The following is a 14,147-nucleotide window of genomic DNA, read 5'->3' on the forward strand; positions in this document are numbered from 1 at the left end:
ACAGATAATTCTCCACTGTACTAATGTTACCTAACAATTCTTTAGGTGGCAGGCCAAGAGGAGATTTTGAGTGTGTCGAAGGAGGACCTGGTGACCTATCTCTCCAACGACAGTCTCAATACCAAGGCAGAGGAGCTGGTCTATGAGACTGTAATTAAATGGATCAAGCGTGACCCCAACACCAGAGTACAGGTAGGAGCTTTGAAAATGTGGAAGGATAAGGTGTCCGTAGGCCGTGGGTTCACATTTTATATGCAGCACTTGACTATCTTTCCAGAACGAGCACACACTGTACATATGTTCAAAGTAAGATGTTATCATTGTCAACAGAAATAGATATAGAGAACCATATTAGTGCTGTTCTCTTTTTTTCTTTTAACACAAACTTTTCCAAAGGCAGGCATGTGACTTCCCTTTCGCACACGGCAGTGTTCGTCAACTCTGTTCTTCACGTGCAGGCTAACATGGCAGTTGTTTATAATCCCAGGGGTGCTGTGCCCTCGGTATGTGCTCTATTCTTAGTTTCACTTTATCAGTTTACCAGACACTGTACCACATGCTTTAGATGAAACCAGCAAAAAAACTATATGGCACCCTCTCAGAGCCACTCGAAATACAGTAATAGCAATCTGTCGTTGGCAGTCAATTCCAGAGGCCATTAATCATAATTAAAATGTATGTCAAAAGTATGATAGATATTGAGAGAAAGGTACAACAGGTCAGATTTCCACAAACATTCAAAATTGTTTAGCCTCAGGGTCAGTGCTTCAGCTTCTGCCTATATTCATGAATGTGAATAGACAAACAGATTGCATTGAATAGTAGATTGATGTCCATCCATAGGGTGACACCTCAGGTCATGAGGGTTTTGTCCATGGATCCAAACTATAAATTACAAGTGAGAGGAGAATATAACTTTTACTTTTATGTCTTTTAAAGCTGTTTAAAAATAGGGGCGATAGTATTACCTGCTAAATTCCATCACTCCATCGTCTGAAGCATCATTCAGACAGAACTATGTCTTCTCATCCACTCTGCGAGTGTGAGTTTATATTCACTTTGTCAGTTTTGGGTATGGAGCACACCTCTGCAGTCAATTTCACTTTATTTGGCACCCACTTCTATGAGGTACTTAAGTCAATATTTGAATTTTTATATTTTGGAATAAAGCTTTTGTCATTTATCATTTGCTGCATCATAAGATTATGGTGAAATCCATCAGGCTTATCAGTCCCCTTCCAGTGGAGGCTTTTGGAGAAGAGAGTGCAATTCAAAGCACCAAGGAAGATAAACAATAAACAGGCATTTGAGCCATTCAAACCAAATAGTGATGTCTGTATACAAATGAGGAAAATTCTACCCCTTGCAAATGTGAGTTCAGACATCTTTCACTGCGTAGTAAGTGTACATAACAGTGATTTTCTCAGTGATTTCATACGCTCAGTGGAAGATTGCTGTTGTTATCAAACACTCAAATATTTAAACTGATATCTAAAATACTTAAGTGGGCACTTGTGGGATGATTAATTGAGAATTTGACATGTTGGTGCTGCAAATTTAGAGGGTGGCACAGCAACACCGATGCATTTTTCCTTTTTTTTTTGAGAGGATAGCATCTCTGTCATCAACATCAAAAACTTGGCTCAGCTCAGTGGAGTCTTGCAATCTCACACTCTAATGGAAAGGTGGAGAGGTGAGCAGCTCAGATGAAGGAGAAGAAATGGATGGAACATTTTACCGGCTGTCTGAACATCCCACCACACTGTATGCCTGGGAAAAGAGAGACCCCAGGTCACCTCGTCTCCAGAGAAAGAAAGAGAGACGGAGGACGGGGGAAAGAGAGATGGAAAGAATCAAAGCAGGAGAAAGAAGCCAAGAGGAAGAGCTTGGGGAGAGGTGATTGAATGGCAGAAAGAAAAATAAAGAGAACATACAGAAAGCACAAGAAAGCCGCCTTTCCTAATCTGATATTCAACGATTTTTGCCTCTCTGCACAGTGCCATGACATCCTGGGAGCTGAGATGTGAAAAAGCTCTTGGTCAGACTCAAATCTCTGAGCCACGTGTGACCAAGAACCCAACCGAGACTGCTGTTAGGAAAGGGGAGAAGTAGATGGAGTGGCAAGGAGGGGGATTGGTTCTTTCCATCATGCCACGGGAGAAGGTTATAAGACCCTAATGGTTTAGTTTACACGCATGGCCCAACACAAGCTCATTTTTGCCTCCCCATTCCCCCCCTTCTGTCATTTGGAGGAAAACTCCATTGGAGAGCATTGGAAATTGCTCCCCCAGAGCCCATGACACTTAATAATGACATGTCAGGGCAGAATATCATAGTGTTGCTCAAACATGCAGGCAGCAAAGGTAATGCTTTAAGCTTTGAGTGGAGCTTCTGGGTACATTTATATACGTCTATACAGTGTCTATGTTGTTTAATGTAAACTGCTGGATGTAGAGTGATAAAGAAGCATATTAAAGGGACTGGATAGGTAATATGCTATTTTTTTCCTCACCGCTATATTTGCATAAAAGGCCAGAGCACAATGGTATTGGCCGACTTGCATGAAGAAGGATGTTTCTATTCATTTGAATACAAAATCAACTAAGACAACTGTCTTAAAACTCTTCCTCCTCCATTTAAAAAAATCTAAACAGATGTCAATGACAGTGCAACTTGATGAACTTGGAGGCAGGTTTTCTTTTAAAAAAAATTTAAAATATGGGTGTCCGGATGGCGTGGCAGTCTATTCTTTTGCCTACCAACACGGGGATTGCCGGTTCGAATCCCCGTGTTACCTCCGGCTTGGTCAGGCGTCCCAACAAACACAATTGGCCGTGTTTGCAGGTGAAAAGCCGGATGTGGGTATGTGTCCAGGTCACTGTGCTAGCGCCTCTGGTCGGTCAGGGTGCCTGTTCGGGGGGAGTGGGAACTGGGTGGAATAGCATGATCCTCCCACGCACTATTTCCCCTGGTGAAACTCCTCACTGTCGGGTGAAAAAAAGTGGCTTGCGACGCCACATGTATCGGAGGAGACATGCTGCAGCCCCCCCCCCCCCCCGGATCAGCAGAGGGGGTGGAACAGTGACTGCGATGGCTTTGAAGAGTGGGGTGAATTGGCCAAGTACAATTGGAAGAAGAAAAAAAAAGGGGGGGGAATAAAAAAAAAAACATTGCGCAAGGCGGCACAGAGTTGCTGAATAGTGCATCATGTCTCAGTGTGGATGCTTATTATTGCCAGATGTAATTATGATTTGGCTAAATCTAATGAAGACACCATCCAGATACCAGACGCATGTTAATGCCAGGTTTAAAGGGGTCCAACATCTGATGGCACCAGGAAAGAAGGCCTGGACATTGTTTTAGAGACAGAGTTGGAGCATTTGTGTGTTAATAACAGGATGATGTTGGACACAGAGGAGCTGAAGAAAGCAAGAAAGCTGTTAAATTTTTCTAATTTTGTGTCATTGATTGTATGTGTGCGGGCCTGCAAGCAAGTGTGTATATGCTTGTGTTTTGTAACATTGAGAAGTGGAGAATGGATAATTCCAATTAGAGAAACCAAACCGAAAATCATCTTTGGCTTATTGGTTTTTACAAAATGCCTTGCAGTACCATCAATTGAACCATGAATACGTGAAGTGGGCATCGATCCCATAACTATACAAGTTGGGCTGCAGAAAAGCATAATGCCAACAACTTCAACCTTCACCACTATTATTATTATTATTACTATTTCAACCTCTACAGTTCATAACATCTGAGAATACCAAATCATACATCTCCATGAAACTTTTTTCTTAAGTGATGATGGAGAAAAACACCTGTCCTTGTTTTCACCTGGCTGTCTTTGTGAGTTGACCAGAGACACATGGTTCCAACAGCCAGTCTCTGCCAAAGCCCTGAATAGGACCTCCATTACACTTCAGTTCAACATATTTCATGAGGGATCCTATCTCACCAGGTGACTCAGCCTGACAAAAGCAGGCTGATTAATTGGCTCTTCGGAAAGTGGCCAAGTAATGTACCAGCCATACAGGATAGTTAATGGTGTATTTTCTTGATAAAAAAGGGCCGGCTTTGCCGTTAGCCGGGGCCTGCTGTCCTGTCGTCAGAAATAACAATGGGCTGCCCATATTTTTCCATTTCCAAGCAAAATAAATGTCGTGAGAGGTGTTGCTTTTGATGCTATTGTGTTTTTGTTGTTCTATTCGGGTCACTACTAATGGATCCAATTTACAGTTGCCATGATAGTTATCCTCAAGCAATGCTTTTAAAAGCACTTTTGTTCTTTTGTATCTGTAGAGATATTATCCCTTTTTCCGCTATTAGGTAATAAATAATCATTATCCGAAATAAGTACTGTATTTGATTTTTAAATAATATACAAATTGTGAAAATAACATAATTCAAAGAAACTCTCTGAAATTGTATTCCATTTATTAAATATTTCCATGTATAAAACGTGCTTTATCCTTATAATATTCAGTTGCTCTCCTAAACAACGCTCTCCTGAGTGGATGCAGCACTTGAAGCACATCCCCATGACAACTAGCCTTGAGTCGGCAGATGTCTATTCAACGTGTCATGTCTATGCAGATCCCTGTTCCATTCTACAGCATTGCTGCTCCTACAGACTCATATTTTCCCAATGCAAAGCAGTGCTAAAAACGGCACTTTTTCATGGCACACGTCGGCTGCCACGTGACGCACATCATTTGACTTGATGCTCCGGTTCAGTGCCGGAGACTGTTTGTCTCAAGGCTCCCTGTACACTGGCATCAATAAGCGCCTCCGATGATGCGATTATAACCATGCAGGGGTTAACTACATAGAATATAAGGTGTAAATGCTCCCGAGATGCACTGAGGACACATTGCGATCTGGTTGCCTGAGCCACTTGTGCAGGCAGTCAAGGACACATTGTGACCACATTTCACTGAGGTGATAACTGAGTTTCCTATCCTATCATTAAACTGAGTTTCCTATCCTATCGTTAAACATCTGTGCAAGCAGTAATACACGTTTGGTAGAGCATGCATACAGACACAGCTGGATTAGTAGCTGGAATGGATGAGTAACGGGAATCTAACAAGCGGTTTTACATCGAAATCTTTTTCCTCGGTGACAAAATGGATTTGATAAACATGACAGCCATTTTTCTCAGGCATACAATAATTTACATTGATTTTGCACACCGACACCATAACTTGTTTCTCTACCATCTCAGTTGATTAGTCATCCGCTGCAGCTGTTTGACGCTGTTGTTACATCTTTTCAACACACGTTTTCTAACTACCTTCCGTTAAGAAAAACAGACATGGATTCATTTGAGGTATCATTTATTTCATGTCTTTTTACTGAGTTTCTCAGTTAATGCTGCAGCCTAAAAGATCGAGTCACGCTGTCATCCAAATGGACTGTGGTGGCACTGAGAACAACTGCATAGCGTTTCCTCTCGCTCTCTTTGTCTGCTGTATGACGACTGTCTTAAAACCTCTTCTTCCTCCATTTCTAAAATCAGTATCATCATCATATCAACGTCAAAAATCAGTATCATCAAGATATCAGTAACAGTGCAGCTTGATGAATGTGGAGGCAGGTTTTCTTTTAAGAATCGTAACCATTGCATGAGGCGGCACAGAGTTGCAGAATAGTGCATTCATATCTCAGTGTGGATGCTTATTATTGCCAGATGTAATTATAATTTGGCTAAATCTAATAAAGACACCATCCAGATGACAAGATGCATGTTAATGCCAGGTGTAAAGGGGGTCCAACATCGGATGGCACCAGGAAAGAAGGCCTGGACATTGTTTTAGAGACCGAGTTGGAGCATTTGTGTGTTAATAACAGATGATGTTGGACACAGAGGAGCTGAAGAAAGCAAGAAAGCTGTTAAATTTTTCTGATTTTGTGTCATTGATTGTATGTGTGCTGGTCTGCAAGCAAGTGTGTATATGCTTGTGTTTTGTAACACTGAGAAGTGGAGAATGGTTAATTCCAATTAGAGAAGCAAAACTGAAAATCATATTTGTTTTATTCTTTTGTACAAAATGCCTTACAGTACCATCAATTGAACCATGAATATGTGAAGTGGGCATCGATCCCATAACTGTAAGAGTTGGGCTGCAGAAAAGCATAATGCCAACAACTTCAACCTTCACCACTATTATTATTATTACTATTTCAACCTCTACAGTGCCACATAACACCTGAGAACACCAAATCGTACATCTCCATGAAACTTGTCTTCAGGGGAGGGCTGCAGACTACCACATGCCTCCTCTGATACATGTGGAGTCGCCAGCCACTTCTTTTCACCTGACAGTGAGGAGTTTCGCCAGGGGGACGTAGCTCTTTGGAGGATCACGCTATTTCCCCAAGTTCCCCTTCCCCCCTGAACAGGCATCCCGACCGACCAGAGAAGGCGCTAGTGCAACGACCAGGACACATGCCCACATCCGGCTTCCCACCTGCAGACACGGAATTGTGTCTGTAGGGACGCCTGACCGAGCTGGAGGTAACACGAGGATTTGAACCGGCAATCCCTGTGTTGGTAGGCAACAGAATAGACTGCTACGCTACCCGCACACCCTGAAACTTTTTTTTTAAGTGATGAGGGAAGGAAACACCTGTCCTTGTTTTTGCCTGGCTGTCTTTGTGAGTTGACCAGAGACACATGGTTCCAACAGCCAGTCTCTGCCAAAGCCCTGAATAGGACCTCCATTACACTTCAGTTCAACATATTTCATGAGGGATCCTATCTCACCAGGTGACAGCCTGACAAAATGAGGCTGATTAATTGGCGCTTCGGAAGGTGGCCAAGTAATGTACCAGTCATACAGGACAGTTAATGGTGTATTTTCTTGATAAAAAGGAGCAGTTTTGCCGTTAGCCGGGGCCTGCTGTCCTCCCATCAGAAATAACAATGGGCTGCCCATATTTTTCCATTTCCAAGCAAAATAAATGTAGTGAGACTTATTACTTTTGATGCTATTGTGTTTTTACTGTTCTATTTAGGTCACTACTAATCAGTACAATTTAGAGTTGCCCTGATAGTTATCCTCAAGCAATGCTTTTAAAGGCATCTTTATTCTTTTGTATCTGTAGAGATATTATCCTTTTTTCCGCTATTAGGTAGCGAATAATCATTACCTCAAATAAATACTGTATTGGATTTATAAATGATGTACAAATTGTGATAATGACACAACTGAAATAAACCCTCTGAGTTTGTATCCTATTTATTAAATATATTCAAGTATAAAATGTGCTTTATTCTAATACCATTCAATTATTCTCCAAAACGATGCTCTTTTGAGCAGATGCAGCACTTGCAATCTAATGATATTTTGATACCCTTGCCTAATGTATTACTATACAAGCAGTGATGGCTGAATGAAGGGAACGTTTTTTGGCCACCTAATTTTTTTCAAGGAATTGCATTATTCCAGATGAGGAGCTTTAAGTTGTAAGAATCACTTATGGAGACTAAAACTGGATGAATTGAAATTAACTTGAAATGGGCCATGGCCATCACGATTCATGACAAATGCAAGCATTCAATGGGACATTGCCAGGCAATGGAGATCGATTTAGCGAGCAATTCCTCTTTTTTGTTAGACCAATCTGCCTCTCTACTCTCCTTGTCTTTCTTTCTTTCTCTCGCTCACACACACACACTCAAGTATTGCACCCTTAATGCACAGCATGTCACAGTTCATATCCCAGCCATACACTAAAGCTCTCACACTATACTGATTATCACTTGTGTGTGTGTGTGTGTGTATGTGTGTGTGTATCCATCCATCCATCCATCCATTATGCAAACCACTTATCCTGCTCTCAGGGTCGGGGGGATGCTGGAGCCTATCCCAGCAGTCATTGGGCGGCAGGCGGGGAAGACACCCTGGACAGGCCGCCAGGCCATCAAAGGCATATATATATATATATATATTTATATATATATATATATAACTTTGCTAAAAGAAACGCTCAATGGTAGGGAAAGTGCTCAACAAATAAGGAGCAAGCTCATCCAGTGATTCAAGTAAATTATTTATATATATATATGTGTGTGTGTGTGTGTGTGTGTGTGTGTGTGTGTGTACAAAAGTATTAGGACACCTGGCCATTACACCTACAGGAACTTTTATGACATCTCATTCTAAATCCATAGGCATTAATATGGAGTTTGTCTCCCCTTTGCAGCTATAACAGCTTCCACTCTTCTGGGGAGGCTTTCCACAAGATTTTGGAGTGTGTTTGTGGGAATTTTTGCCCATTCACCCAGAAGAGCATTTGTGAGGTCAGGCACTGATGTTAGATGAAAAGACCTGGCTCGCAATCTCTGTTCTAGTTCATCCCAAAGGTGTTCGATGGGTTGAGGTCAGGGCTCTGTGCAGGCCAGTCAAGTTCTTCCACACCAAACTCACCCAACCATGTCTTAATGGAGCTTGCTTTGTGCACTGGGGCACAGTCATGCTGGAACAGAAAAGGGCCCTCCCCAAACTGTTCCCACAAAGTTGGAAGCATAGAATTGTCCAATATGTCTTGGTATGCTGAAGCATTAAGATTTCCCTTCACTGGAACTAAGGGCCCTAGCCCAACCCCTGAAAAACAACCCCATACCATTATCCCTCCTCCACCAAACTGTACAGTTGGCACAATGCAGTCAGGCAGGTAACGTTCTCCTGGCATCCACCAAACCCAGACTTGTCATCAGACTGCCAGACGGAGAAGCGTGATTGGTCACTCCACAGAACACGTTTCCACTGCTCCAGAGTCCAGTGGCAGCGTGCTTTACACCACTCCATCTGATGCTTGGCATTGTGCTTGGTGATGTAAAGCTTGCACGCAGCTGCTCGGCCATGGAAACCTATTCCATGAAGCTCCCGGCACACAGTTTTTGTGCTGATGTCAATGCCAAAGGAAGTTTGGAACTCTGCAGTTATTGAGTCAACAGAGCGTTGGCGACTTTTACGCACTATGCACCTCAGCACTCGTACCTGCTGTGTGACTTTACGTGGTCTGCCACTTTGTGGCTGAGTTGCTGTTGTTCCTAAACACTTCCACTATTCAATAATACCACTTACAATTGACCGTAGAATATCTAGCAGGGAAGAAATTTCACTGACTTATTGCAAAGGTGGCATCCTAGGACAGTACCACGCTTGAATTCACTGAGCTCTTCAGAACGACCCATTCTTTCACAAATGTTTGTAAGTGCAGACTGCATGGCTAGCTGCTGGATTTTATACACCTGTGGCAATGGGTCTGAATGAAAGACCTTAATTCAGTGATTAAGAGGTGTGTCCCAATACTTTTGTGCACATAAAACAAAGTTATATATATATATATATATATATATATATATATATACAACTTTGTTTAAAGAAACAACAGTAGGGAAAGTACTCAACAAATAAGGAGCAAAATAATTGACTTGACTCACTGGATTATTTATGTGTATATATATATATATATATATATATATATATGTGTGTGTGTGTGTGTGTGTGTGCGTGCGTGCGTGCGTGTGTGCGTGTGTGTGTGTGTGTGTGTGTGTATAATCTATAGGAGAGTGGACTGAGAGTAAGAGAGTATCTTGTACATTTTGAGGAGTGTGTGTGTTTGGGGGGGGGGGTTGGCCCTGGCTTTACTCAAGCCAGTGAACTCTGCACTTCCGTCTTCATCCTTATCCCTTGGCATCGTGGTCTCTAGCTCAGTCCTGATGTGTGCAGTGAGTTGAATGCAACCACTGAACCACAGCAAACGGCTATCCTGAACAAGTCAAACGCATCTCATTTCTATCACGGTCTCTTGTGAAACGTGCAGGAGTCAGGAGTGTTGATATGGTAGATTGAGAATAAATAAAATGTTCTGGCAACACAACAGAGGCAATCTGCCCTGTTTTCCTGTGATCCAATGAGTAATAATAAGGCCGTATCCACCACATCATGTGAAATTATGGACTGGGTGCAATAAGAAATGGGGTCTTTATATTAAGCTATGGTAAGCAAGCAAACAAGGCCTCAGATATTAATGAGTGAGTGGACAAACGAGACAGAACTGGCCTGCTTCCTTTTGATGTAAGGTGTCTGTCATGTGAACACATTTGGGATCAAAAGGGTGGAATAGAAGTTTTTTCTTTTTTTTTTTTTAATGAAGTCGAGCAGAAACAGACATTAGAGGAGAGTCCAATGCACCTTTCAGTGAAGAGCTCATGCTAGCAACGAGACTGCCCTCCACATAGGCCATAGGCTCCCTTCTTTGATGTGCAGACACACACACACCCGCATTCACGCACACATGCACACACACACAGACTTGGACATGATATAGCTCAGTACAATGTCACATTTATACAAATAAACAGTTTTTTGAATGTGCACACAAAGATTAACAAACACGCACATACATACATCATACGGGATAAGGCAGGATAAAACTGGTCATTTTAGCAGACTTGAGTTTTTCAACTCTGTGAAGCTAAACACGGGTACATGTTCCGTTGAACACACTCTTCACTAGTGCAGAGACCCATTTGGTGTTTCTGAGTGTCTGTGCGTGTGTGTGTGGGGGGAGTTGTTGGTGGGTGAAGAGAGTGTTTGCGAGTGAGTGAGTGAGTTGGAGAGCATGTGCATGTTTACATTCACGCAGGGCTAGGTTTGAGGCTTGCAGTCTCATCCGATAGTCCATTTTTCACACTAAAGCAGTTGAGTGCTTCTGTCTTTTCAAAGAAAATAAAATAGATATGGCCCTTCAGGAATTACTTATTTACTGTTTGCGTGACACTGTATCACATCATTTTATACAAGTATACACACACACACACACACACACACACACAGATGAGGTGTAAGTCCTGCTGACAGTGCTGAAATGGAAAAGTGTGTGATGGACATTTGTCATCTGTGTCTGCTGAAGACGGCCTCCTGGCTTCGCTGCTTCCTCTGACAAATCCAAGTCTTCCTCCTAGACACATTATCCTTCCCCTTCACCCAACACAGCCCATTCACATTTACTGCCTGCCTCCGTGTGTGTGTGTGTGCGTGCACCCATGCTTTATATATGCTAGTAAATTGTTAGACATTTCACAACACTATTTCTTTTTTTAATACCTCTGCAGATATGTTTTTTCCCCCAAATTGTAGACTTCAGATCAAACCAAACTAACTGTAATTTGTATATAGAATAATGTTTTATGAAACTAATGTCTCGCCCTACAGATTGGATTGTGTGAGATGTTAGCAAATAAGTATTAATTGGTTTTTATCTTGCAATTTATTCGCTCCACAGGTTCAGGCCATCCACTAGTTATTAAGGTATTCATAGTCAGTAAAATCTACACTATACAATATATTTTACCAATAAAACGTGTGAACTGACGTTTTCTGCATTTTCCCCATGTTTTCTGGGTTTGTTTGTACGTGCTGTGTCAAGTCAAGTCAATTGTATTTGTGTAGCTCATTGTCACAAACTACAAATTTGCCTCAGTGGGCTTTACAGCAATACAACATCCTGTCATTGAACCCTCACATCGGCTAAGGAACAACTCCCTAAAAAAAAAACCTAAAACCTTAGAAAAAAAAAGGGCAGAAAAAATAGGGAGAAGCCTCAGGGAGAGCGACAGAGGAACAGATGTGCAGTGGATGTTGTGTGTACACAATTTACAGAATACAACATTGAAAGAGGATAACAGAATTATAATGGAATTATAAGATATATGAAGAATAGGATGAGGAGGATGCCAAGAAGTGTCCAGATGCCACCGGAACAGCCTATGACCTGAACCATGTGACCACCATCACCATGTAGACCTGACAGAAGGACAGACTACTCATGCACACGGGAGACTCACATCACATCATTCACATACACAGGAGAAGAGAAAGGAGAAGACATTATTCAGAGAGAGAGAAAAAAGACGGGAGAGAAGAGAACAGTTTGCACTCCATAATCTCGTCAGCAGAACGGTGCTTGGTAAATTCATTGAGACAGAAATTGACCTGCTATGCAGCACAGGTGGTGAAGTACTCAATTTAAAGGCAACTAATTGTAGGTTAAGGCAAAAAGATGAGTTTTAAGTTTGGATTTAAAGGACTTAACAGACTCTGATTGTCTGATGGCAGCAGGCAGGTTATTTCACAAGAACAGGCCCCGATAAGAAAAGGCTCTTCCACCAGCTGACTTCTTTGTAATTTTGAGTACACACAGGAACCCTGTAGTTTGAGAGCGGCATGCTCGAGATGAAATACAAGGTTTAATGAGATCAGACAGGTATGATGGAGCAAGCCCATTTAGGATTTTATAAGTCAGCAGAAGCACCTTGAAGTCTGATCTTACATGGATAGGAAGCTAATAAAGGGAGGCAAGAATTGGTGTAATTTGGTCAAATTTTCTAGTTTTTGGTAGGATTCTAGCTGCAGCATTTCGAACCATATGAAGACTTAGTACTAGCATGTGGCAGACCTGAAAACAGAACATTACAGTAATCAAGTCTGGATGAAACAAATGCATGTATTAGAGTCTGTGTGTCAGCCATAGACAGGAAAGGCCAAAATTTAGCTATGTTACAAAAGTGAAAAAGGTGATTTCTTTAATGTTCTTATCAAAAGAAAGACTGGGATCAAACATAGCACCATGATTTTTGGCTGTCACACTTGAAATCTGTGAAATCACAGAGTTGTCAGTTGTTATTGTTACTTGTATGCATGTATGTATGTATGTATGTATGTATGTATGTATGTATGTATGTATGTATGCATGTATGTATGTGGACTGCATTTATACAGCGCTTGATCAAATTGGGGACTGTGTCTAGCAAGGCTAACGACCAGCACCTCAGCTTTATCCGAATATAAAAGTGGGAAATATAGTGACCCAATTTTTAACAGCAGCCAAGAAGGCCTCTAAATGAGTTATTTTAGTACAATCAGCCCTTATAGACACATACAGCTGAGTATCATCCACATAGCAATGGAAATGTATTCCATGACCGCGTCTAATTTGACCAAGAGATTAAATATTAAGAGAGAAAAGTAGAAGGCCAAGAACAGAGCCCTGAGGTACGCCATATTTAGCTTCAGAGAATTTCGATGTAATATTATTATAGCAGACACAATGGCACGGTGGTACAGTGGGTAGCGCGGTTGCCTCACAGCAAGAAGGTCCTGGGTTCGAGTCCTGGGGTAGTCCAACCTTGATGGGTCATCCTGGGGTCGTCCTCTGTATGGAGTTTGCATGTTCTCCCCGTGTCTGCATGGGTTTCCTCCGGGGGCTCTGGTTCACAGTCCAACAGGTGAATCGGCCATACTAAAAATTGTCCCTAGGTGTGTGTGTGGTTGTGTGTGTGTGTGGGTGTGAGGGGGGCCTGGCAGCCTGTCCAGGATGTCTCCCCACCTGCCACGCAATGACTGCTGGAATAGGCTCCAGCATCCCCGCGACCCTGAGAGCAGGATAAGTGGTTCAGATAATGGATGGATGGACAACGTGTTCTCCCAGATAAGTAGGACTTAAGCCAAGAGAGAGGTAAGCCAGAGACACCAAAATTGAAATTTAGTCCGTCTAATTGACAGACCAGTGATCAGTGGTGTCAAAGGCTGCACTGAGGTCCAGTAGTAGAAGCACAGAGGTGGAATCAGAGTCCATAGCTAGTAAAAGTTCGTCACCACTCTGGTCAGAGCAGTTTCAGTGGAGTGATAGGCCCTGAAATCTGATTGAAAAGGTTTATATAGATAGCTTTCTTCTATATGGGTCGGAAGTTGTTGATACACAACTCTCTCTAGTAGAAAAGAATGGAAGAATAAGAGATTGGTCGATAATTATTAAGAGACCCTAGATCGAGGTGTGATTTTAAAAAAAAAAATTTTTTTATGTAGAGGTTTAACCACAGCTGTCTTTAAACTGCCGGGAACAGTGCCAGTAGTAAGTGATACATTAATAATATCTAGCATTGTAGGTCCCAGGATATGCCAGAGGTCTGTAAAAAGTTTTGCTGGTAAAGGGTCAAGTAGGCAAGTAGTTGGTTTAAAAGGTGACATAAGCTTAGTCAAAGTATCAAGAGATATAGTCTCAAAAGTAGTAATAACAGGGACTATCAGTGACTCATTGTACAGATATGTACTTGGTAAGCCAGGATCTGC

The 14,147-nt window shown here is 42.0% G+C and overlaps 1 protein-coding gene across 1 annotated transcript in view; it reads left to right on the forward strand.

The window, feature by feature from the left end:
• The window catches only part of LOC130124841 (kelch-like protein 29), a 220,706-nt gene that overhangs the window by 116,391 nt on the left and 90,168 nt on the right, over nucleotides 1-14,147 (forward strand). The window contains exon 9 of the mRNA XM_056294189.1: nucleotides 46-192. Within this exon, the coding sequence (XP_056150164.1) occupies nucleotides 46-192 (147 nt within the window). The remainder of the gene's footprint in view (nucleotides 1-45; nucleotides 193-14,147) is intronic.

This window comes from Lampris incognitus, chromosome 15 (assembly GCF_029633865.1).
Source record: "Lampris incognitus isolate fLamInc1 chromosome 15, fLamInc1.hap2, whole genome shotgun sequence".
NCBI lineage: Eukaryota > Metazoa > Chordata > Actinopteri > Lampriformes > Lampridae > Lampris > Lampris incognitus.